This window comes from Cervus elaphus, chromosome 1 (genome assembly GCF_910594005.1).
Source record: "Cervus elaphus chromosome 1, mCerEla1.1, whole genome shotgun sequence".
NCBI lineage: Eukaryota > Metazoa > Chordata > Mammalia > Artiodactyla > Cervidae > Cervus > Cervus elaphus.
The window spans coordinates 56617206-56644182 of record NC_057815.1 but is presented as its reverse complement, the minus strand read 5'-3'; the positions used below and the strand labels follow the sequence as shown (position 1 = coordinate 56644182).

At 43.8% G+C, this 26977-nt stretch overlaps 1 protein-coding gene across 6 annotated transcripts in view; it reads right to left on the bottom strand.

Annotated features, from left to right (window-relative positions):
- The window catches only part of SCUBE2 (signal peptide, CUB domain and EGF like domain containing 2), a 69628-nt gene that overhangs the window by 25021 nt on the left and 17630 nt on the right, over positions 1 to 26977 (bottom strand). For 4 of the 6 annotated variants that reach the window (XM_043903548.1, XM_043903529.1, XM_043903557.1 and 1 more), the window contains exons 5-16: positions 25067 to 25192; positions 21736 to 21852; positions 20916 to 21005; positions 16142 to 16258; positions 15092 to 15214; positions 12369 to 12485; positions 10768 to 10890; positions 10236 to 10352; positions 9909 to 9995; positions 8124 to 8228; positions 5664 to 5819; positions 5053 to 5259 (exon numbers count right to left, since the gene is read on the bottom strand). In XM_043903548.1, coding sequence (XP_043759483.1) covers positions 5053 to 5259; positions 5664 to 5819; positions 8124 to 8228; positions 9909 to 9995; positions 10236 to 10352; positions 10768 to 10890; positions 12369 to 12485; positions 15092 to 15214; positions 16142 to 16258; positions 20916 to 21005; positions 21736 to 21852; positions 25067 to 25192 — 1485 coding nt within the window. The remainder of the gene's footprint in view (positions 1 to 5052; positions 5260 to 5663; positions 5820 to 8123; positions 8229 to 9908; positions 9996 to 10235; positions 10353 to 10767; positions 10891 to 12368; positions 12486 to 15091; positions 15215 to 16141; positions 16259 to 20915; positions 21006 to 21735; positions 21853 to 25066; positions 25193 to 26977) is intronic. The other 2 variants (XM_043903539.1, XM_043903568.1) reach the window with 2 other exon arrangements.

Below are 26977 nucleotides of genomic sequence, written 5' to 3'. Positions count from 1 at the left end.
GAAAAAATTAAGAAGAAAACACCTGGCTTCTCCTTGCCTCAGGCCCTTTGCATTGCTGCTATCTCCACTGTTCAAGCACCCCCTGCTTCCATTGGGTTTGCATGCTCAGTTCCACCTTCTCACTTAGATCTCAGCTTAAACGTAACCTGCTCTGACAGCCTTCCTTGAACACCCTGTAAATAGTAGAAATCTCTCCTCCCCTCTGACGCTTTCTGTTCTATTATGTTCAATAGCACTTATAATTTCGGAAACTATCTTTTCCTTTACTTTTTTATTATCCATCTCTCTCCATTAGAATGTGAACTTCATAAAAGCAGGGTTTTCACCCATTATATTCTTACTGCTTCATCCCAAGTTCATCCCACAGAGTGGGATCTCAATAAATTCTATTTGAATTAATTTTTCCCAACTGCTGCAGAAGAAAGCTACTACTACTAAAATTTGAATTAAACTTTTCTAGTTTCTCAAGAACCCAGGCACTAGAATATCCCAATTTGCCAGTTATCTGGGTTGTCTTTTTAAAATTTCAGCAAGTTTCAAAATAATCAAATACAAAAATTTATACTTTAGCAAGTATACTCCTTAAATAATGCACCCTTTCTGAAAGGATAAATAGCTATGAAAGAAAAAGAGAAATCCAAGTCATCATTAATTTTTGTTTAGATAAAAAGGACTTTATGAATTACTATGAGCTTGAGGAATTTTTTCCTTGGAGAATATAATTGCTATTTTTTTTTTTTTTTTGCCATCTTGATAAAATTGATCACAGATGGTACAAAGATCACTTGCAGAGTGGGCTGTCCTCAAAGTCCTTAAATGCCAAAATAATGAGACTTTGCTATATAAAATTATTATAAGAAAGAAAATGTTTGGTCAGAAGTGACTATGTTCTTTGATAAAACTTGGGGCCTTAAATTTTATTTTTTAAAAATTATGTTGGAAAAACAAAAACTTCAATGGAAAAATAGCTAAAGAAAATGGATATTCTCAGAAGAGGAAATCAAAATGGCCACAGACATATGACAGCATGCTCAGTTTTACTAATAATCAAAGAAAAACAAGTTCAAATAACCATCATTTTTACTTAGCAGATTTGCAAAAATTAAAAAGATCAATAATATATAATCCATGTTACCAATGATGTGAGACAGTAAGCACTCAATCACAATGTTGGAGGGAGTTTATATTAGTATGTTTTTGGAGGCTGAATTAGCAGGATCTATTCAGTTTTAAACATGTACGTCCTTCGACTTGCAATTAAACACATACAAGTCCATCTTCCTGAAATATTGGCCTGTGCACAAAAAGAATATTTATTGCAGCATTGTTTGTAATAGGAAAATTAGGAATAGCTTAATTAAAAGTCACCATCAGGAGTACGGCTAATAAATACTGGTGTCTTAAAACAAACGTAGACCAGGAAGCTTTAAAAGAAGCATGGTAGCTCCTCTGTTAGCATGGAAAGGTGGCCATGATCTACTGTGTAGTTAAGAACAATATGTAGTACTATTAAAATTGCATTGATATATTTTTTACTGTTTTATCCACACAAACCTTCAGCCTATTTTTAAAACAGCAGCCAAAGTTATCCTTTTCAAACATAAGTCAGAGCCTTGTTATCGCTTTGCTAAAATCCTTTCTCAGGCTTTTCTCTCACTCAGATGCAGAGTCCTCACGACAATTTCCACTCCCCACACGATCCGGCCCTCTGCCCCTGCTCTGACTTTCTTCCTCCACCCTCCTTTCCTCAGCTCTCATCATCCTGGCCTTCTCCTCAGTACCTCGGGGTTTTAGTACTCACTGTTGCCTTTACCTGGGACTCTTCCCCTAGACGTTCTCACTGCTGGTTCCTCCCATCCTTCACATCTCTTCCCAAATTTCACTTTTCAATGACCACAGCCCCTGAGCATAGTCTACATTTTGGCAGTGTACCTTCCTCCTCACCCCTTCCCTTTCCCTGGCCTTTTCTTTTATTTATTTTTATTTTATGGCTGTGCTGCGTGGCATGACCAGGGATCAAACCTGCGCCTCCTGCATTGCAAGCAGGAGTCTTAACCACTGGATCACCAGGGAAGTCCCACCTCGGCATTTTCCATTCCACTTCCTTGCTTACCTGTTCTTCACTTCCTCACCACCATTTGCTACAGGATATACTTTCTTCTTTATTGGTTTGTGGTCTGTCTCCCTCTTCTAGAACTCTAAACTCAGTGAGGGCTGAGATTTTTGCTCTTTTGTCTCATTATTGGATTCCAGCACCTAGAATAGTGCCTGGCACACATTTGGTGCTCAATAAATATTCATTGAATGAATAAATAAAATTTCATTTTTATATCTGCATAAAAACAGATGTAGAAAAATCCACAGCAAACTATTGACAGTGATTATTTCTGGGGAGTGGGGTTGGAAGCTGATTGGAAAATTTCCATCCTGTGTACATTTCTATATCATTTGAAACATGTACCACTTATAGGTAATTAAAAACTAAATAAAAAATATTTTAAAGGAAAAACATAATGGTCCCATCTCTCCTTCTAGGTGACTCAAAACACTCTTTGGGCTCTTTTCTAGAAACATAAATGGACAGTAGCTCACCAGACTTCTCTATTCACGGAGTTCTCCAGGCAAGAATACTAGAGTGGGTAGCCATTCCCTTCTCTAGGGGGTCTTCCTGACCCAGGGATTAAACCCAGGTCTCCTGCCAGATTCTTTACCATCTGAGCCACCAAAGAAGTCTCACAAATATAAAATAATTCCAAAAAAGAATTATCCTCAGTTTGTCTTCATTGCATGTGCTATCAGAGTTCAGAATATACCAGTAGAGCCTGGTCTTTATGAGATTCTAACACCATTAATGCAGGACTTCCCTGGTGGCTCAGATGATAAAGAATCTGCCTGCAATACAGGAGATGTGGGTCTGTGGGTTTGATCCCTGGATCAGGAAGATCCCCTGGAGAAGGGAATGGTTACCCCCTCCAGTATTCTTGCCTGGAGAATTCCATGGACAGAGGAGCCTGGTGGGTTACAGTCCATGGGGTTGGAAAAACTTGGACACAACTGCATTAATCGACCAGGAGTATAAGACAGACAGACAGACAGACAGACACACCATGGTTTGCCATTGCCAGGAGTCTGCTGGGTAAAAAGCCTTTCCAACTAACTCAACTGACCCCTCTTTATACCCACTTTCTCCCTCCAGCAGGAGGAAAGCTTCACTGGTAGTTCCTTGAGCTGTGTTCCTTGACATCGTAAAATTGTCAACACTGCTGTCAGACAAGGTGAGCCTGAAACGGTCCCTTGAGGGCTACAAAATTCATCCAGTGCTAGAGGGAGCTCTTGAGACAAGACACGTGGGCTCTCTTAGAAGTAAAGCCAACCTAACTCGGCATGACAAGCATCTCAGGAACACATTCACACAAACAACAGCCACACTAACCTCATACTATGTGTCTTCCACAAGTTGTCACAGTCATGAAGCCTCTGTTAAGTAACTCCTGATCCGCAACATGAGGTCTTTATTCCCCAGAAGCATACCCATAGTAGTATTAATAATATTCTCACTGGGAGTTGTTCCACAAGGCCCTTGACATTAGCTTTCTCTGAACTTTTAACTGGCCATAAAGGCTCCTTGGCGAGCTTGCAGGGCCTCTACCTCCAGGACAGCACTTGGGGGACGAAGGGGTGGAATACAGCTCTGAGAGGCCAGAAGCAGGACAGACCTGCCTGTCCCTGACAGTTTCTGCAGCTCACCCTGGAAACTAGGGCAGCAACAGCCAATTCTCATCACCATTTTGGTATGAAAACTGGAACTCTTTGGATTTTAAATGAGAACAAATCAACCAGCTGGGTTGTTTTTATCTTTTTTTTTTTTCAAGAGAGTCAGCTGGAATGAGAGTTACGACTATTTGAGAACAGCCCCTGGTAGACAGTTACCACTTGATTTTACACATGATTTCTAGTATATTTTGGCAAAGCAACAGAATAGGGCTGTGGAGCTATTGCTGACAACTTTTCTGAACAAGTGCCTCTGGGCTTAGCTTTGCTTCTTTTGAAACACTGATTTATTACTCCTTAGCTCAAGCTTCATTTCTCAGGCCTGTTTCCTCTAATGACACTTTAGAAAGGACATCACTTTACTCTGGAGGGGTCTGCTTATTGAAATTCACCTTCTTTGGGACCAGAGCACAGGTTTGGAGTAGGACCATCCATGTGACCTTGAGTAAGAACACTTACCTCTCTGAACTCCAGTTTGCTCTTCTGTAAAATGCAGATAAAAATACTGCTTGGTCAGACGACTATAAGGATTGAATGAGGTAATGTAGATAAAATGCTTAGTGTTACGCCCGTCACAGGTGAAGCCTCAAATCATTACCATTATTACTATAAAGTGAGACCCTACTTTTCCCCCATCTAAGACTCTTTCAGTAGAGTCTTCCATAATTGCCCAGAATAATCTCTCACAACAAACACACCTCAAGACTGACCACTTTGGAACCTCCTGCCCAGATTCCTCCTGCCTGGAACTTCATCAGAAGCTTGGGCCATAGCCCAGGGATCTCATAAAGCAGCTGATGATCCCTAACCTCTCCCCTCCACAAAATTATGGACAAGAGTTTGTTAACTGCCACCATGGGTCAAACCATACGGAGATGATAGGGGAACTGTTGGGAGTGGATGTTGAGAAGGCTCAATGATGCCTTATATTTGCAGTCCTGCCCCAGTTGGGGGACCACGGTGCGTTGAAGACCACAGTCCCTCAGACCCTTAAAGGACAACCCTCTCTCTTCTCATCAGCCCTGCCTCTTCCATCCCATCCCTCAACTCAACCGACATTTACTAAGTGCCAGGCACTACTCCTTGTGCTCAGGGGCTCCTGATCCAGTAGGCAAGGGCAATACCAAGTGTAGATCTCAAATGAGGCTGGGGATCCTGGGTGTTTTCTGGAAGGAGCCTGGGGAGAAAGGGTGGGCCAGACTTGCTTATGGCTACCCTTAGTGTTTTTGGAGCTCAAGAGAGTTCTATGAGCAAAAATGTCCCGGCTAGCAGGCCACTCACCACATTGGTTTCCTCCATGGTCCTGGCCCATTGCACAGGACTCTATCTGGCGTTCAGATGTTTGGGGAGACTTCTGAGCCACTTCGAGGTTCACGCCAGAGAGCTGGAGGTGCAGCTGCCCCCTGTGGGCAGCCTTCCGGAGCGTGCGGACAGCCTTCCGGAGCCGCTTCTCTGTTCGTTTTACGATGCAACTGAGATCACAAGACGCTGCAGAAACCAGAGAGAGTGCAGTGGAGAGGAGTTCAGGCTGCCGTACGTGTCTGCTGGACTATGTCTAGACTGACTGCAGGGCCTACACCAACACTCACAGCCCCCTGCAGACAGCGTGGGGAGAGACGTGGAGCTGGGCACCTAGCAGGCTGGGCAGCATTTGATTCAAACAGAAATTTGTTGGCCAAAATGGTAGCTTTGAGTTTTGATGAGGCAGATAAAATCATCAGGTTCCAAACCAATTCAGTGTAGTTTGGGGGTAAACAAACAAACAAACAAAAAAACAGGAGATACTTAAGTGAATGTATGATTTCCCCCCACAAGAATGAGGAAGAGCTAAAGGCAAAGAAGCAGGAGAAAGCTGTAAGAAGCCTGGCACCAGAGACTATTTTCAAACCAACCTGTCACCTCCTTTTGGTTAGTTTCAAGCTCAAACTCAACAGTGATAAACATTTCCTTAGGGGCGCTCGGTCGGCCGGGGCCTCCTGGGACTTGCTTGCCAGAGCTGCATGTAAGGTTTGCGTAGCGGAAGCTCTCTTTTACTGAGCTGTGCTTCTCTGTATGGAGAAACAAAATTATCGGAAGCCAAATCCTGGCAAAGCACTCGGCTGAACATTCGCTCAAACTCTGTAAACATTTCATTAGAACAGCTCTCAGGGGACCAGATGATTAACTCCAGATGCCAAGACACTGCAAGCCCTCAGCCTGGAGCACGATGACATTATAATCTTGAAGAGCCGGTACTGCCTCCCATGTAACTTTACCACTTAGCTCTCGAAACTGATTTTCATGAACACATGCTAGATGTTTCTGAATGACCAGCCACACATGTGGAAGATGGGAACCAGAGGTTGTCTTGCCTTCCTGACTGGTGGTTTGCTAAGGTGCATTCATGTTCTCAGGGTTCATTTCTTTAAAGCTGAACTATGATGCCTCAAGCAGGAGCTCAGTCTTCAAGTAAGGAACGAGCATGGGAGTAGAAAGGAAATTAACTCCTGCTTTCAGGCAAACTGACCTTGGAGTAATTCCATCTCAAAAGGAAAGCTGGAAAGCACATCAACAGTGACGACTCATTTTGAAATAACCAGGAGCAATTAATGGCACAAAGAATCAACAAATCCAAATAGTCATGAAGGCACACGGGACGGGAGTGAAGGTGTTATGTAACTCGGGGCTTTGGACATCCTCGTTTCCAACCTTCACTCCTCACTCCATGACTTCCAGTGAATCTTTTGACTAATGATTGTTAACCAGAACCAAAGAGCAGATCCACACACGATCCACACAATGAAGTAATCTCAACTGAACTGATGAATTATCTGTATCATGTTCTTCTAACATTATAAGGATGTTCAAATCAGCAGGTCATCAGGGTCAAAGGAAGGAGAAGGCAAATTAATTTTTCCCTAAAGATCCATCTTACCTCTCAAAAGGCTCACTTCAAATCTCAAACTGAACAGATGTTCATTTTGAACCTCTTTATCTTTCTATTTTCCCATATCTATTTTTTAAAATTTTTATTTTGAAGTAAGCTTAGATGTATAGGAAAGTTTCTGAGAGGATACTCAGAGTTCTCACATACTCTTCATCCAGTGTTCCCTAATGTTAATATCTTATATTCACATGTATCTTTATCAAAACTAAGAAATTAACATTAGTATAATACCATTAAATGAACTAAAGACCAAATCTATCTTTAAATAATGCTTTCACCCTCTGATTAAAAGTATAAATGCTCACTATTAGGGAATTTGGAAAATTCAGCAGAAAAATTAAAATTACTCATCATCCTTCCACCTAGATTTAACCCACTAATAAGGACATGGTGAGTTTTCTTTGTTTTTCTTCTACTTATGCTTTTTTTGCACAGTTTAGGTTGTATTAGATATACAAAATGTGACTTTTTTTTCATCTTTATTACAACATTTTCTAATGTCATTAAACATTCTTTGAAAACCCATAATTAATAACTTCATAATATTCCATCAAGAAAACCCATAATTAATAGCTGTGTAATATTCAATCAAATGTTGCTGTTTAGTTGATAAGTTGTGTCCAACTCTGCTACCTTGTGGGCTGTAGAGCCCAGCCTACTCTGTCTGTGGTATTTCCCAGGCAAGCATATTGGAGTGGGTTGCCATTTCCTTCTCCAATTCCATCAAATGGAGGTGCCCAGATTAACCTTGGTTAGCTACTTAAAATAGGCAGCCAGATGTGACTACAGTAACTATGCTTTTATTTGTTTGTATGATTTATTTGAGGGTAGACTAGGGAAAGAACCCTCCCTAATACATGAATCCTGATTTTTCTTTTATTCTCTAAAATTATTCTATGAACTAATACTGGAAATGTGAGCTAGGGGAGAAAGAGGAATGTTGGATTCTGCTCTTTCCATAAAGCCAGGTCTACTTGGAAAGTATTTGTTCTGCCGAAGCCAGCGACATCACTGCCTCCAAAGACGAGATCCAGCAGAAAAGCTGGATATGATATTTTTGTTCACCAAAGATGATCCTTTCTGAGCCAAACCTTTTTTCATTTCTTTGGATTGTATTTTAAGCAAACTCTAAGATCTAGAAATTTTAACCCAATATGATCACAAGTTACTAATGCATCTTAAGCCCATATTGATTGCTATTAACTCACAGATTTCCCCACAGGTTCACCCTCTGTACCCTGCAAAGGAAGCCCTAATGTGTAACCCCAGAGGCGTATGGAGCTGCCAGGCAGGGGTCTTCTTCCTCTTGAGAAGAGATGGCATGGAGAGTCTGAACTGTAGGATCCCATCTGAAGGGCTCTGCTGGCTACAGATCCCTTCCCCGGCATGCAGACACGCTCCTTGCACCAGCCATCTGATTCCATACCTGGGAGGACTGGTCGCAGACCCTCAGGAAACAGTTCAGCCTTTTTCAAACTACATTTGCCTTCATTTAGCTTAAAGGTTACACTTGTCCTGACGGTGGCGACATCTTCAGAAAGAAACAAGTGAGAGAGGTTACCTTTGGAGGCAAAGGAATGAAAACCCCAGCAGGTAACGGCAAGTTGTCCATTGCTGGAAGCATACCCTGAGCCCCTCTCTTACACTGAGACCAAGGAAGACTGGGAGCCGGGGGCACCCATGACCCTGGGACGAACGGCACCAGGAGCCTCCTAAGAGTTACACTTGTCCCTTCATCTAAGATGAATCCAGCGCTCAAACATAACAAAGGAAGGGCCAGAAACAGCCTCAGCAGTGAGATGAAAAATGAGGTCATTTCTGTGCCTTTCCAAGAAGGAAGGCCAGAATCCCCCAGTTCACATTCAGACAAGACAGTGGAGAAAAATGGACAGGCAGGTTCTCCTCGATAAGCCTGTCCTGGGAGGACAGGGCTGAGGGAGCCACCATTCCAGACAAGGACAGCATCACTAACCACGGCCAGGACTCTCAGGGTCTGTGAGGGAGCAAGGGTCCTACTTTGAGGGCCTCACATAGAACATTCTGCTCTCCTTCTGACTCCACAGTCAGTCTTAACCTTGTGTTAGACTCTGGAGCCAAAGACCAGGACTCACGTTCCAGCCCTTCAATTTGTGATGAGAACTGGAGCAGGTTACTCAGTTTCCCTAAGCCTCAGAGTCCTCATCCATAAAACAGTCCCTACACTACTAAAGCTGTTATGAGAACTAAATGAGGTAATGCAAAACAAAACAAAAAATGTTTAGCCTACTGTCTGGTACATAGTAAGAACTGAATAACTGTTAACAATTTGCTTGCCCACCCTTAGGGTGGCCTTAATCTCTAAGTGAAACAGACCATAGTGTCCCCTCTGACTGGGTGCAAACATCAGACAAGAGGAACAGTGAAGGACAGTGCTCAAGACTCTGGATCCAGACTGCCCGGTCAAAATCCTGGCTCCGTTAATGTCCCATCTGACTCACTTTGGATATGTTGCTTCACCTCTCTGAACCTCAGTTTCTTCATCTGGTTAATAAAAATAACAATAAAATAGTCCCAGAGGGCTATAGTGTGGATGGTAATAAATCAGCTCTTACATGTTTTAACTGCTCCATCAATTCACACAAGTTGTTATTATCATGCTTTGAGCCTCTGTCTTTGCTTAAACACATAGTATGGACATCTAGAACCATTCCTTAGATATGCTCATGACATCATCACAAACCCATCTAAATCTGGAAGAACAAGGCCTCTGAAAAGCTTTGAAGGTTATTCTCTGTCTTTTGAAAAACCGGAAAGGGTTTGGGCTTCTTTCTCTTGACAGGATCTTTGTTCCCCTGTCACGTTCATGTCCCCACCAATGCCATGCACCCCAAGTACATGTTTCCTGCTGGGCCTCTGAGGTGCTCTACGGTACAGGGAGCTGGGGAGACCTGAGTCTCCTGGCCCCGGAGCTACATGGTCCTCTGCCCAATATGATGACCCAGCGGGGCTGCACAGAGCCTCCCGACAGAGTGGACACTCAGTCAGCGTCTGCTATGTGGTGAGTCAGATGGCAGGCACCGAGGCTGCAGGCAAGAACATCCTGTAACATGCTCGCGGCATCAGAGAGATTAGGAGAAAAGAAAACAAAGCCAATGCCCAAGAACAGCACCCCACAAAGGAAGCCCATTGAACACAGTGAGCCCCAGAGACAACACGCAGATTTGGTAATTACCCCCGAAAGCGGAGTCATTTGATTTTTGCTGTTTGTTCCTGAGAGGAGAGGAAGAGCCGCAGGTGACAGAATAGGCCTCTTGCAGTCCTGACAGACAGAAGGTGGATTGTCAGCATGTGGGCGAGATTACAGCCTCTCCTGCCGGAAGCTCAAGTCCCTTCCTCCCCCAACTCCACGTGAACCACTAGAAAAACCCCCAGAACACAGGGTCTCAGAGCACAGGCCTCCAGGGGTCAGGGAGCAGCTGGTCAAATACTTGGAAGACCTGTGAGGGCTTCTAACACCTCGAGCCAGGAAGGCCTGGCCCCAGGCCTGGGACCCACTCACCTGGAGAGAGGTGAATGCCAGAGTGACATCTGAGGAAGCACCTGTCTCCTCCACCACTCTTACCGCACTGCAGGGACACGTGGGGTGACAGGCTAGTGGGCAGGCCCCCCTTCACTTCTAGACAGGACAAAATGCAGACACTTACAGAAAGAGAAGGACACTTCGTGGTGAGACCAGACCAGCTGACTCCCACACACCAAAGACCCGAGCAAAGAAGGCAGCGCTGATGCCCAGCCCAAAACACAGACACCCGCTTATTCCCCACCACCCCCCCAGGGTAAAGGAGCTTCTGGTTTGCTATTCTTTTCATATGGAAAAGCAACCAACAGAAGTGAGTTCCAACCTACGCTGAAGCACAGAAGGAAACACCAAAGAGCCTGCAAAGTATCTCCTGTTTTTGAACTTTTAAAGGTGGGCTGCTGCAGCTGAGGGCAGGAGAGTTCAGTCGAGGACTGGCCAGCACACGCCGGGTCCAGTGGGGCGTGGAGAGAACTGCTGGGCTGCTCTGAGCCTCAGCCTCAGGGACTCTTACCCACACAGTCCTTTTTATTCCAGTGGAGCTTGTACCCAGAGTGGCACTGGCATTCATAGCTGCCCACAGTGTTCACACAGACCTGCTGACAGCCTCCGTTGTTGACGCTGCACTCGTTGGTGTCTGGGAAGTAAAACACTCTCCTGTCACAGCCGTCTGTCTCTGACCCGGCTGACAGTATCCCTCCATCGAGGAAGCAGCAGGAGGGGAGTCACGTGATTGAAACTCACTAAGGGAATGTGCTGATCGCCTTCAGAACGTGCATTTGGCACCAGCTGACCCACTCCCCATTCAGTGGATTTCCTAGCAGGAGCCTCACCAGGATGATCTCAAGTTCCATTCTTGACCAAACAGTTGCCCCAACGAGCACATTGAGAAAGGGTCACACTCTACTCTCAGGGTCCAACTCAGCCACAGCACAGGCTCCCAAGTTAAAACTCCACTGTCTTCCTGAGTCACATCCCAAGGGAGATAGAATGAGGATTCCCCACGTGATAGTTCATAAAGTTGGGGTATAGATTAGAAAAATACCCATGTGCCACAACTAGAGAGTCTGTGTGCTACAACAAAGACCTGAGGCAACTAAATAAATAAATAATAAAATCTTTAAAAACAAAGCAGTTATGCTGTCAAAATTTTGGCATTAAAAAAGAAAAATTATGTACACTAATCCCCATCAACCTGAGACTGAGTCCAAGTTGGAAGGTGACTCCAACAAAAACACAGATACATATTCACATTCAGGAAACATTTCCTTGAACTTTCTTGATGGACTGGAGGAGTATATTTTCAGCCATGGCAGGTATGTGTTGAAAAGGAGAAGAGACACAACAATATCTATGACAAATCACTACTATCCATTCTTCTTAAGGACATAGGACACAAGGATCAGGTCGGAAATACTTAGACCAGTGGTTCCCATATCCTCAGATCCCCAAAATCATCTTGGATGTCTAGCCATTTAGACTAAGAATCAGAACCTGCATTCTAAAAGATTGCTAAATGCATCTGATGATTAGAGGGTGCAGAGTGACACCAAATCTGACTTGGGCTATAGTCTACTTGGCCGTAAGGTCATGAGACATCAGAAGATGTTGCTTCAAGGGCTCAGAGCAGAGAGATAGGGTCTATGGTCCCACTTCCAGCTGAGAGACCTGCACAAAGACCAGCTCAAAGAGCTCAAACCAAGCCCCACAGCCAGCCCCTATGCACAGTAAGACTGTGGAATCAGTTGGTGCACTGCCAATCCTCTCTGAGGACTCTGACTTTACTATCTGTTGGGAAGTTCCAGCAGACAGTGCATCAGCTCCTGAGAGACCCTCCATTCTCTGAGTACAACAGCATCAACAAAGTCCATAAGGCATTCACCACCGAAAGAGCTCAGCTCTTCTCTCTGCTCCATTTCACACTTGATGAATTAAAGGCATCAATGTGAGAAGATTTCCCATAGCAGATGCTTCCCTTGAGTTGAGGGACTCCCTACTACTGTTAAGTGACTGGTATGTCCGGTCCAGCTCCCAAGGTAGAAAAATTGGCCCTGATCTCAGGAAACCTTAGGAGTAAGGCCCAACCTCATCTGACTCTAGAAGGACTCTGCTCACCTCCGCAGTGGGTAAAGCCATAGAGGGTGTACCCTTCATTGCAAGCACATGTGAAGGTGCCCAGGTGGTTGATGCAGCTGTGGTCACAGGTCCTATCCAGAGAGCATTCATCCACATCTGTAATTGTCAAAGGGAGAGAGGAGCTGAAACTGACTCTGAGGGACAAGCGGAGAGAAAAACACGCTTATAAGAACACTAGATGCTGACCGATAACAAAAACAATAGAGCGAAGAATTATCTATCAGCTCTCCCTGCTCACTTGTATTAAAGAAAGTGTTGAGCAACTCACAGTAAGTATATTCACAGCTAGGACCCTTATTTCCAAGTGCTATTGCAAACTAAAAAGCTCAGTGGATCTCCCTCACCCATGCTTATTTGCAGGGCTGAGAAATTTAAGATACTGAAATGAAATCAAGTGAAACAACATACCTAAAAGTGAAAGAGAAGTGAAAGTCGCTCAGTCAGGTCCAACTGTTTGTGATCACATGGACTGTAGCCCACAAGGCTCCTCTGTCCATGGAATTCTCTAGGCAAGAATACTGGAGTGGGTTGCCATACCCTCCTCCAGGGGATCTTCCCCACCCAGGGATTGAACCCTGGTCCCCCTCACTGCAGGCAGATTCTTTACCATCTGAGCCATCAGGGAAGCCCTAACATATCTAAAAATGGTTTACCTAACATATCTAAAAATGGTTTAAAAATTGTAAACTATCAAGGTGCTGCCTGTGCATTATTACTATTCTATTACTAACTGGTAAAAGACCCATAGTAATGTTATAAGCTATAGCCAATTAAAAAGAGAAAACACTTGAGCTGGAGATATCTTTTTTCGGTCTAGCCAGAATTTGTCTTCTGGCCCCAGGAGGCCAGTTGATCCTGAGCTTTAATGCCTTCTGCACTAAAAAAAAAAAAAAAAGCATTAACATTAACATCCTCAGTAATTTTCTATTGCAGACACGATCCTTTTGGCCAATCCTTTGGCTTTGTTCCTCCCTCCTATTTCAGTCCCAGGAGACCCCTCCTTTCCTGGTTCAGCATGGAAGCCTTCTTGGCTTCAGCTGAGCTCATGGGAACTAGCCTCAGGAGGCTACATTTGTTGATCTAATCATTTCTTCTTCCCTGGTCTGTTCACACATCTTTCCCGTACACTAGAATTTCAGTGTTTCACTTCCTCAACTCTTGGGAAGATTTTAACAGTTATGACTTGTGTCCCCAGATGGACAGACCAGGACCAAGGCAGGACTCAGTGCAAGCCAACTAGACCATTGCTGGATCCCTTTTTCAACACCAACTGAGCCATGAGAAACTTCGTTAATAAAAAACAAACATTTAGAAGGAATTGGAGGAATGAAAAACATGAAATAAAAAGGGGCAAAATCTTACAAAACCTCTCCATCCATAACTTTTCCCAGAAGTCCTGGAAATTTCTTCAGTGAGTTTGTTCTGTGCAAATATTTGTTCTACCAAGACTGATCAGTGAAAAATGAGAAAAAGTCTATTTGCTCTGTAGCAATTGATGTCATTCTATGAATTCTGTTATTAATATCAGCCAGTTACTGAGAATGCGGGCTTGTTCGGTAGCTAACCTTGGCTGCTCACAAAGGGCTCTTGCTTTGCCAAAAATAATGAGATCACTTTTCTAATTCCTTTTTAATGTGTTTACACTGCTTAAATAGTATTTCTTGCTCTATACATTAAGAAACATCATGTGGAACAGTAAATTTTCTTTCCAAGTCAAACAGAAGAAAATCATGCAGTAGTTATCTAAAATGAACTCGCTGACTTTAAAGGGCGCTAAATGTGAAGAGTCTGACAATTTATGTATCACGAAGAAAAAACCAAGAGAGAAACTTACGATTTTAAGACCATAAGATTTTTAAAAAGTAATGTTGCACCTTTATTATTTGAAGTGAAATCAGATTTTTTTTTCTGATTTTGATTTAATATTGGGACTTCTAACAAAATAAGTTAGGCTGTTCTTATTCTCAGAAATGAAACAGGAATAAATGCCAGCACATCTTTCCTATGGGTTTCTTTCTATATGTCAGTAGGGCATAAAAGGTGCTCATCTGGAAATATAAAAGATGCCCCCTCAACCCAAAACAGCTTGTCACTGTCCAAAACAATTATTAATATCAGTAACAGCTACCCAGAGAAGTTCCCTTAAAACATCCCTTATATGGGAAGAATGTGTCTCCTCCGCTCAATCCCCTCACTCCCTCATTCCCTACCCTTGCCCCAAACACCAAAGGCTGGTCATTCAAACAAGGCCTATAAGAAAGGGACCAATTAGTTGACCCCAACTTTTTCCTGAGAAAAGGTATGTTAATTAAACCAACATCTTTTTGCCACCAAATTTTGTTAGGAAATCCATAACACTCAAGGAAGTTTTAGAAAAGGGAAAGTATTCATAATCTCAACCCTAACACAACCCTGCTTGTATTCTGTGATCCATTTCTAGCAGCAAGCTCTGGGCTGTAATCACACCACACAGGTTCTTTGAGGTGTTCTCTAATCATTAACAACTGAATTTCCAAAATATACCTGTGAGCTACCTCATGTTTTTATTTTACCTAACAGATGAAAAAAGTGAAGCACAGGCTGGAGGTTGGATTAACGACTCCGTTGAGAAGCCCAGCGAGCCGGTCTTGGCCGGAGCGAAGTTTCATCTTCTCCAATCCAACCAGTGGCACTGCAGGGCACAGCTACGTTTCAGCACATACCTTGGCAAGACTTCTCATCTGTTAATAATTTAAATCCCTTTTTGCAGCTGCAGTCAAAACTGCCCACGGTGTTTCTGCAGAAATGATCACACCCTCCATTGCGCGTCTGGCACTCATCAATATCTGTAACAGGCAAGCATCGGCAAATCAGACAGCAGTACTTGCCTTGTTAGCCACAAATCCCTGAAGTGCTATTGTGTGTGCTTCATTATACTCTGAAACAGAAAGAGACCCATAAAAGCATTTAAGGATGTTTACTGATGTTTTCCATCTTACACAACTTTTCTTGCCTGGCTTAACCCGTTTTGAAAGACAAGTGCCTCATCCCCTGGAGAATTCGGACTTACACTGCCCTTCTCTTAACCGGCATTAAGGAAACAAACTAAGGGGAAATGGTGATGCCCTATTACTTTCTCATGCCTGCACTGGTCTCTCAAGATGAGATGGCTTCCTTTCCTATACTTTCGATTCCAGTTTCATGATTCAAACTATAAGAAACCAGAATATTTGTTTTGGCAAATTACATAATGGTTAAATAGCCTCAATGCTTTTGAATGATTTCTGATACTTGATTAATCTTATCTTTTCTCAGTTTCATCTGGTAACTATTTATCTACTTTGTTTTATCACATTAAAGAACGACGCCTTTGTACTCTTGCCCATGAAATACTAAGTCACTGGGGTCTCTATTCATTACTACATGTTAATGGCACATTCATTAAGTTCTCTGGATAACAATCTTGGCTGTTATTTATGATAGGATGATATTATCTCCTGGAAATGAATGTTTCTGTGAACAACTGCTTTTTTTCTAATAAGGCCACTGCCTGAAATGGATGGTGCCTGCAGAAGCTGACCTTCTCTACAGTTACTGTAATTAAGTCAGTTCTAATTAAGCTTCCTCAATTATAACCTTCTACTAGCCTAGGGAAGAAACGCTTCCTTTTGATCAATATGAATCATAAGCAAATCTGGAGTCGCTCAGGAGGCGTGGAGGGGGAGAACTGCCTTTACTCCCCCAGGTCAGCTACATGGAGAGACCCAGGCTACCTTTACAGGTCTTTCCATCCATCTGGAGTGTGAAGCCGACGGGACAACTGCAATGAACCCCTGTCGAAGTATCCTTGCAGGTGCGGTCACAGCCTCCATTGTTGACAGCACATGTTTCTGCCAAGGAGGTAAGAAAGAGGCAGTTAGCTTCGTAGAGAAGTGCTGGCACAGCTGGGAGGAAAGGGACATCTGTGCAGTGATAATACTTGACAAAAATTCATGAACATCAGGGAGTGTGTGGGGTACTCACAGCCACACCCCAAGTCTCTGCCACCCACAGGTGAATTAGAGGAAGAGCAAGTGCAGCTCCTCCCCATCCCCTATCTACATAAGTGACATCGGGACTTCCCTAGTGGTCCAGTGGCTAAGACTCTGCGCTCCCAGTGCAGGGGACCCAGGTTCAATCCCTGGCTGGGGAACTAGATCCCACATGCTACGGCTAAGAGTTCACATGCTGCAACTAAAGATCATACGTGCTGCAACTAAAAGACCTCACATGCCACAACTAAGATCCAGAGCAGCCAAATAAAGAAGTGACATCTCCCAAGGAAACCTGATAGGATGACGGGGGGACAGACACCCTTGCCAACCTGCTTTCCTCTCTACTGGCAGATGTGAACATGCTAAAAGTTCCTGGCAGGTGTGAAGACGCTAAAAGACGTGAAGACACTAAAGAACTAAATGTTCTGTAGTGAAGACACTAAAGAGGTTGCGTGTGACAAGCTCTTCCGGCAGGCTAGATGCGAGTGCAGAACATAGCCAGGGGGATGTCCCTTCCTTTAACCCGAACCTCCTCTGTTCACCGTGTGTTATGGGTAAAGTGAGAAAGGGGAAATATCACCCATCCCAGCCCTTCCCTTCCTGCAGACCAGTGACTTCCTCTGGCAACTGCCCAGTAACTCAGATTAGAAGTTTACCTTTCCTTAAAAGGAGAAAGACCTGTTACGGCTATGTGAAAACTCAGCTGCAGTTACTAAACCATATCTGTAGAGATGAGGAACAATAAGTTAACAACCTTTTAGCTCTGCATTAATTCCAAGTAATACACAAATGCTATTCAACATTCATTCAACTGTTAGCATTTAGCTACCAGAAACTGACTTTACCCCCAAAACTACCTCTTTGTGAAGCCTTGGAGGACAAACTTAGTTCTGATTAAATATGACAGAACAAGTATGTTTATCTCTGTTTCCTCTCCAAACGTCACTAAAATGAGAGTAAATAAAATTTTAAGTATAAATCCTTAAGGACAAATAAAATAGAAAACAATAGATGAAAGACGTCAAATCTTCTGGAAGTGGCATGTTAATGGAGGAACGGTAACTAGCAGTTAAACTCTGGCAGTCTGCAGAGAGATGCCAACAGGTGGTCAGCTTGTGTGAACCACAGAATCCCAGAGGGGCTTGGGAACTGGAAGCACCAAAGTTACTCAAGAGGCAGAGGTGAGGACGGAATTAAAATATGAAGACTGATTTGAGAGTCCGTATAACAAATAAGCCGCCAGATGCCCATCTTAATTCCATAGCCCATAGCTCATCCCTATTCAGGGTAAAGAAGATTAATATATTCTCTGAAAAAAGTCAGACCAGAGAAACCCTGGACTCATGGGCACCAGAAATAGCAGAGGAAGGAAGGGGAGATGCTGTTAGGTGAAAGTCTATACTGTGAAAAGAGCGATCTCTCACTTTCACCCTCTATCCCCCTATTTCCTGGGACACTGGCAGCCAAGCCTAAATAACCCCAGCAGGAGACTGAAGGATTCCTCTCCAGTTAAACTGACCTGCCCAAGTAAAAGACTTGCAGATATTGGCATTTGAAGATCTCCAGATGAAATGACTAAGCCATTGCCTAGTCCACCAAGCATAAAGCCCACCAGCTGACAGATTATCCAAGTGGCTTTTCAATATTCCACTTTTAAATGTGAAAAGTCAGCCGAGGATCACCAGACACTTCAGGAAAGCCTCTAGTATGAAACAATACACCAAGTCAAACAAACAAGGGGAAAGGAATCTGGGGAAAACAAAGCTAATACCAGGGAACAACAGAGAAGTTAGAAAATCTTATCATTAATTTCCTCAGGGAGGTAAGAAAACCATCCATGAAATAAGAACACGTTCTAACAACAAAATACCAAAGTAAAGTTCTTGAAAAATTAAAATATGAAGGCTGAAATATAAAAAGAACCCTATGGAAAGTTAAGGGGAACAAATGAAGGATCTCCTAGGAAGTAAATATCAAGAAGAGAAAAAAGAAGTAAATTTGAGGAGCAAACCAGGAGTTACAATAGTCAACTAATAGGAGTTTCAGAAAGACTGAGAAAAGTAAAGAAAATTATTGAAAGAAAAATAAAAGAAAATTTCTTGGAACCTGGGGATACGAATGTCCCTCTTGAAAAGGCCTACTGAGTGCTCAGTATAACAGGTGAGACAAATCCTTCAGTGGGGACACTGTTGTGAAATTTCAGATCACCAGGGACAACGCTAAGACCCTGAAAACACCCAGAGAAAAGCTCTTATTGTTTTAACAGAAAGAATCAAGAATTAGACTTCTGGAAGGAACACTGAATGTTCAAAACAACAGAGCATTATTCAAAACTCTGACAGAATATTCTTCCCAACTTTGAACTCTATACTAAGCCAAACTCTTAAGAAAGGGGGAAGGTAAACTATAAAGGCATTTTTGGGTGTGCAGAGTTTAAAAAAAAAAATCTCTATCTACCCTTGCAAACTAACAAAACAGAAGCCATGGGACCCAGCAAAGCAGGAGCATGGGGAAAGGAATTTCCAAGTGGGTGCTCCAGGAAAAGCCAAGATGACAGATATGCAACTGGCCCCACTGGAGCAGGCTGGAAGCCTCAGAAGGGGCTTTTTTGTAAAAAATGGTATTGGCAAGTTATCTGCTGTATTTGAACATACTGTAAAGGGTTTTAGAGCTCTGCCAGAAATTTGAAAAAAAAAAAAAATGGTAAGAGGGACTAAGAAAACTAGCTTCCCTCACAGCTCAGTCAGTAAAGAATCTGCCCACAATGCAGGAGACCCAGGTTCGATTCCTGGGTTGGGAAGATCCCCTGGAGAAGGAAATGGCAACCCACTTCAGTATTCTTGCCTGGAGAATCCCATGGACAGAGGAGCCTGGCAGGCTATAGTCCATGGGGTTGCAAAGAGTCGGACACGACTTAGCGACTAAACCACCACCACCACTAAGAAAACAAGAAAATATAATTACAGTACATTATATAACTCAGCGGTGAATCATATTTAGATATTCATAATATGTAAACACATATGTTGATAAATTACACAAGAATGGTGAAAGATTGAGGGCAGGAGGAGAAGAGTGTGACAGAGGATGAGATGGTTTGATGGCATCATGGACTCAATGGACATGAGTTTGAGCAAACTCCGGGAGATAGTGAAGGACTGGGAAGTCTGGCATGCTGCAGTTCATGGGGTTGCAAAGAGTCGGACATGACTCAGTGACTGAATAACAACATATTAAGGGTATGGGGGGAGTCTGTGTGTGTACTGGGGGAGGGAGTCAAAAGGGAGCTTAACAACTTAATCCTCCGTGGTAGGAAGTCAAAAACCAATATTTAAAACTGACGCATCAAGGGAATTCCCTGGCGGTCTAGTGCTTAAGACTTCGTGCTCTCATTGCCCAGGATGCAAGTTCGATTACTGATCAGGGAACTAAGATCCCATGAGCCATGTGGTGCAGGGGAAAAAAAAAACCTGACATCAAGAAATAACTATACACACTTCCCTTTTCAGAAATATGGGGGAGGGTAAGTCAGGAGAAGAAGAAACAACCAGGAGAATTAAAAATTGTGGCCGCTGGCAAATGGCAAGTTATGAGACAAGGAAATGATCTATTTCATTATAAGTACTATTAAATACTAATTAACTTTTTAAGGTTTTTATATTATTCATACATACTGTTCAAAGGCAATTAAAAATAACAATTTTAATATGGCAGAGCAGAAAAGAGCTCAGAAATGTTGCCTTGCCTGGTAACCAATGGCTGCTTAGTATCTTACCTGACCGTTACATCCAGAAGCTATCAAAAGATCAGTTTCATTTAAGTCAAGCCAAGCTTTCTCCAGAATAATAACATCAAAGGAGCTGCTTGATTCCCGCCCCCACAGCCAAGGCTGAACGTCTGCTGTCTGTTGTCTCCATCTCCAGCGGACCTGCTGGCAGACCTCCCTGTATCCCTCAGCCAAGTGCCACTCTTCTCCATTCATCTCTCCTGCCATTAACACGGGCTGAGTCTGAACTAGAAGACTCAGTGGACAAAAACCCAGCCAAAGTGCCATGCTAAGCAGGGGCTGCCCAAAATGCCTCTCTCTTCATAGTTACTCAGAGTGGAGGGGATCTAACATGTACTGACTACCCACTAAGTCCCAGGCAGTGGACTCTGAGCACTTTGGCATATTATTGTCTTAACTGAGCTTCCTGATAGCCCAAAGAGGTCAACTGTATTACATCCATTTTAGAGGAAGACCAGGACACAGTTTGTCCAAGTCCCACGGCAACTTTCAGACGCTAATCAGCTATGCTGATGACTGGACCGACGTTCTTCCCACCAGACCAGGGGTCCTGGATGGTGACTCAGCAACAGCAATGAGTGGAAAACAGACACACCCCAGCCGGACAGGAGCTGCTGACTCCGGTCCAACTGGTCCGGGGCACATGGCCCCAGTACTGAGGCCGTAAGTTGGGGAGGGAAAGGGACAATGCAGTGGCTGGGCTGGGGGTGTGTGTGAGGCACCTACCCATGAGCAGCCGCCGTTTCACCCGTTTATCCCCATCTGCCACGGATGTGGCGTTGCTCTCCGTCACCTCCAGGGCAATGTCCTCTCGCTCTGCAAGAGACGCAAAGAGCACAGTTCTCAGACTGAATGAGTCAGATTGTTCATCCCCGGCACAACCACTTCCTTGGAAATCCCAGACACGAGAACAATGTGAGAAATGTGACTCTTTGCTCAATAAAAACATGTTGCAATGAGGCTCTGTGTTACATGGCCACAGAGCCTTAATAGACATTAAATATGAGAAAGAGAGTTTTTTTATTATATTGTACTGACCACAGACCCTGGGGAATGCAAGCCTCAGATTCACCTCAGAACCTCTAGTTCAGGATAAAAAGAATCTTGGATCGGGGAACCTCTAAAATGGAGCTAGCAAAGGACACATCATGATGGACAGGGCAGGCATCCAGCCATAAGTATGCAACTCTGGCTTCTGCTGACAGCAAAGGCCACCCTGTCATCATGAATGGTTAGCTGTAACTTCGGTTGCCCTGTTGGGAGGTGTTGCTCCAATCTCCAGAATACCAGCTCCAGGAGCAGTCTAGTCCAGGAGAGGAACAAGGGCTCTCCAAGTTCTCACAGGGAGAAAAGGGCCCCCATTCCAGGTCTGGAGTACTCCCCCTGCCCCATGTGAAGCAGCATGGAACCTGCTTGAAGGCAAATGCACTGGAAACACCCTACCTCTGGTTCTAAATGCTATTAACAATTAGGGTTTGGGTTAGGGTTGGGTTAGTGGCGAGCAGTCTGGGGAAGACCCTAACCCAGTGTTGGGGTCACCATTCACCAAGGCAGCTCCTCCCATCCAAGTGCATCTTGTACTGAGGATGGCAGCTACACTCTGGGCCTTCAGCAGTGTCCTCACAGGAGTGCTGGCATCCACCGTTTCCATGGTTACAGGTCACTAGGAGAAAATGAATCAACACATGGAACACTGAGATGTCCACACCTGGGGCTGTGTTTACTCCGGAAGAGCTCTGATTTTCATTCAGGAAGTATTCAGGCACCTGGCATGTACTAGGCACTGTGCATAAAAGAGAGAACCTTGACTCAGTCCATATCCCCGTCCATGTAAGCAAGCAGTCACAATAAGACTTGTAGAAATGCTGAATGACAGATCTGAGCAACGCTGTATAGGAAGACAGAGATGTGAAGGTGGAGGGAGATTTTCACCATTTAGAGGAAATGATACCAAAAGATTCTAAACTAGTGCTCTGCTCTATCAGAAGAAGTCCTAGGACATTTGGAAATGCTATCACGTTTTATGTCTGGAACAGATGGTATTTAATTTATATGTATATGTTAGGGTTTCTATCATCAGATTACATCTGATTAGTTAGAAGGGAGGGTAATCAGAGGAAATGATGACTCTTCACACACAATTAATGCAACATTAACCAACAATTACAAAGACTGTGTATGAACACACTGATAACAAGCCAAGGAGAAGAAAGCCAACCACAAAACTATCTATTCATCAGACTGAACAGTGGTTACCTCTGGCAAAGGAAATGGGAGGGGGGAAGGTTATATGTTTCTTTGGACTCTTTAAATTCTTATACAATCATTTTTAATTTTTTAATTTAAAAGAACTAAAACTATATTTGCACTGTGAGAAAGAAAATGTTCTGTGATTATAGCTGTGTAAAAATTGCATATGCATATCAACAACTAAATAGGAATATGAGAAAAGCAAAACAGCTGGATTATGTGATGGAATTCTGGATTTTTTTTTTTGTTATTTCAAGTTTTATAATATTATCTGAATATAATCTTATGATATTATTTGAGCAATGATGTATTTAAAACATTTTAAATCTTTAAAAATAAGCTCTTAGGTACTCTACTGGCTCCTGAAAGGCTGTAAAATGCTGAATCTCATCCACAGGTGAGTCTCCTGCAGAGACCTGGGTCCTCTTTTTGAAGATAGCTGTAGCCAGTCCCACTTTTAGGGGCCTATGAGGCTGTCAGAACTTGCTGATGGTGATGGTGGCATCAGCCCGAGTTTGTCAGGCTATGAGGCTGTGCTCTGCTTTGTGATGGAGATACCAGAGAGAAGTCTTTCACTAGCAAAACTGTCTCTCCATCTGTTTTTTTTTTTAAATATTTTATTTGGCTGCACCAGGTCTTAGTAGTGGCATGTGGGATCTAGTTCCCCAACCAGGAATCAAACCTGGGCCCCCTGCATTGGGAGTGTGGAGTTTCAGCCACTGGACCACCAGGGAAGTCCCTGTCTCTCCATCTCTTAACCACAGAGGTCTACTCACTGTAAACAACCACCTTAGCAAACTGTGGGCATCTTCTAGAAAGTCCATGACTTTAGGCATGCTGCGTGCATGCTCAGTCACTTCAGTCATGTCCAACTCTTTTCAACACTATGGACTGTAGCCTGCCAGGCTCCTCTGTCCAAGGGATTCTCCAGGCGAGAATACTGGAGTGGGTTGCCACGCCCTTCTCCAGGGGATCTTCCTGACCCAGGGACTGAATCTGTGACTCTTGCATCTCCTGCATTTGCAGACAGATTCTTTACCCACTGAGCAACCTGAGAAACCCCAAAATGTAATAGAGGTGCATGTTCACTCAGTCATGTTCAACTCTTTGAGACCCCATGGACTGCATCCTACCAGGCTCCTCTATGGAATTTTCCAAGCAAGAATATTGGAGTGGGTTGCCATTTCCTCCTCCAGGGATGGAACCCACATCTCAGGTGTCTCCTGCTTTAGCAGGTGGGTTCTTTACCAGCTGAACCACCACGGAAGCCCAATGACTTTGGGAGGAGTTCCTAAAAGGAAACCCTCACTGTTTCCTCTGGTATAAATAATGGTTTAGAAACACCTTTAATGGTGGTGGTTTCCTGTTATCCGTTGGAGCTATTATTGTGTTGCTTCATCCCGAGGCAGCTGCACCTGGACTGTGTACACCATTTACTGACTCATCCATTACACAAATGTGTATTGAACACATCCAGGATAAGACCAAGAGGCAAAAGTAAGACAAAATCCCTGACTTGGAGAGGTTCATAGCTGGGGAAACAAACACATAAACACAGAATTCAACCCACAGAGCCATGTGCTATAATTGAGGAATAAACAACACTGTGGGAGCCAAAATACAAACTGGCTGCCTTGTCTGAGGCCATCAGGGAATGCTTCTGAGTCGTGTAGCACGGTGATTAGGAGCACAAGCCTTACAGTTAGGCTAGACCTGTTTGTGAATACTACCATTTGCCACTTGCTCCCTCTGTGACCTTATAACTTTACCTTCTCCACAATTTTCTCAACTTGGCTCATAAGGTGATGCCTATAAGATTAAATGGAATATGGTATCTCTTTAGATAAGCCTTTGCACATAATTAATGCTCTCCCAAAGTACCTACTATCTTTATCATTATTAGAAGTTATGCAGGATATTAAAAATTGAGTTAGGACTTTTCTGGTGGTATAGTGGATAAGAATCCACCTGCCAATGTAGGGGACACAAGTTCGATTCCTGGTCTGGAAAGATCCCACAGGCACTTAAGCCCATGGTGCTGCAACTACTGAAGGCTGTGCACCCTGGAGCCCAGTCCTCTGCAACAAGAGAAGCAATGAGAAGCCCGAGCACCACAAAGAAGAGTTAGCCCCTCCTCGTCACAACTAGAGAAAGCCCACACAAAGCAACGAAGACCCTGCACAGCCAAAACTAAGTAAATAAATATTGAGTGAGAATTCACCAAGCCAGGAAGGGAGGAAGGCTTGGAAAAGCCTTGAAAACATGAAAGAATGGGAACTATCCTCCAAAAGCAAGGAATTTAGTGTTTGGAGAAAGGAGGTCGATTAGGTTTGTACAAGAAGCAGGAAGCGGGTATCGAAGAGTTGCCAAATGAGGAAATTTGATTTTATTCCGTGGAAAGAGGGAGACCTGTCCCCCAGCATTCACATTCCTCACTCCTGAGTGTGAGCTCCTTCTGACTGGTCCCTTTAGAAACATCATTTTCCTTCCCTACAGGAGACTACTCTCTGTATCTCATGCCAGCTGCCTTCCCTATGTTTCTGATGCTGGGCTACACAAGACAACCTCTGGGGTAGGATGGCTCATGGTTCCCAGAGGGCAGGAGTGGGGTACCAGTCTGTACTTACAGATGCAGTCTCTCTGGTTCTTGGCCAGCTCAAAGCCTGGCCTGCACTCGCAGGCAACACTGCCCTTCGGAGCCTCCTTGCAGATGTGACTACAGCCGTGATTCTTATTCATGCAGCTCAGACCCTCTGCAAAACAGCAGCATGCAGCCAATGACCAGGTTGCATCAGAATCCAGAGCCCCGGAGTGTCTGGAGGGGCTGGCAGGCCAGCCACAGACCTGCCTGCCTGGTGTCCATCAGCCCCATGTTTTAGAAGATGTCATTCATATCAAGCCAGTTAACAGAGATGTGAAAATTTTCTTATGTCACCCAAAAGATGAGATGTTTCAATTCTCCAACAGAGATAGGAGCCCACTTAATACACTGAGAAGAAAGTACCCACCAGAAGGTAATTCCCTCACAGTCCAGCGGTTAGGACTCCACGCTTTCACTGCAGAGGGACTGGGTTCAATCCCTCATCAGGGAACTAAGTTCCCACATGGTGTGATCAAAAAATTAAAAAAAATAAGTACCACTAAGAACTCTCTGTTGGGTGTGGAATCAGAACCTGTGGACCCCAGGAACTTGTCCTCAGACTCTTATCTCTGCCATGTTGTTACCCATACTGATCAAGAATGCAAACAGAAAAGGAGAATCTCTCTACAAAAATCTGCAGATAGACAGGTGAAGATTCTCAACCTTTTCACATATTCTTTTCGGGGGGCAGGCAAGCACCATGCTCTGTGGCGTGTGGGATCTTAGGTCCCTGACCAGGGATTGAACCCAAGCCCCCTGCATTTGGAGCACAGAGTCTTAACCACTGGACCACCAGGGAAGTCCTCCCTTTCATATATTCTCAAAGATGATTTTCAGAAAATTTTAACCGTCCTCTCTACCCTCACCAAATCCACACTCTGGAGATGACTGTGACTCCTTCTGTATTTTGGCATCACCCTATGGACACCTGCCCAGGGACCTCTCTTATGTGACCACCTTCAGATAGTTCCTGGGCCCTCCCTCAGCAGGCTCAGAGGTCAACAGCAGAAAGAACAGAGAGAGAGAACTCATATATGTGGTTTCCTTGAGCTGCTATAAAATCCTTCCCAGGTAAACTGTAATTTTCATTAGGCCTGATCTTGTGGTAAATATGGTGGGAAGGGAGTTATTTTCCTAGATGGTTTAGTATGCATCTGTCTAATTGATGGGGTCGCAGAAAAGTAGACATCTGTGTGGTTTGCCAGCATCATGCCTCTTCTCAATACCAATTCTTTAGGATCCTGCGACCTCTTAGCACTCTGCAGGAACTGTTATCATACCCAAGAGTATTCTCAAAACCTCTCCCTGGTTTGCTCAACATTAATAGGTATGTCATATCTTTTTTGCCTGTTCATACTGTTCATGGGGTTCAGTGAGAGACTTTATTTTCTTGGGCCCCAAAATCACTGCAGATGGTAACCACAGCCATGAAATTAAAAGATGCTTTCTCCTTGGAAGAAAAGCTATGACCAACTTAGACAGCATATTAAAAAGCAGAGACATTAATTTATCGACAAAGGTCCATATAGCCAAAGCTATGGTTTTTTCAGTAGTCATGTATGGATGTGGGAATTGGACCATAAAGAAAGCTGAGCACTGAAGAATTGATGGTTTTGAACTGTGATGTTGGAGAAGACTCTTGAGAGTCCCTTGGACTGCAAGGAGATGCAACCAGTCAACCCTAAAGGAAATCATTCCTGAATATTCATTGGAAGGACTGATGCTGAAGCTGAAGCTCCAACACTTTGGCCACCTGATGCAAAGAACTGACTCACTAGAAAAGACCCTGATGCTGGGAAAGATTGAAGGCAGGAGCAGAAGGGGACAACAGAGGATGAGATGGTTGGGTAGCATCACCGACTAGATGGACATCAGTTTGAGCAAGCTCCAGGAGTTC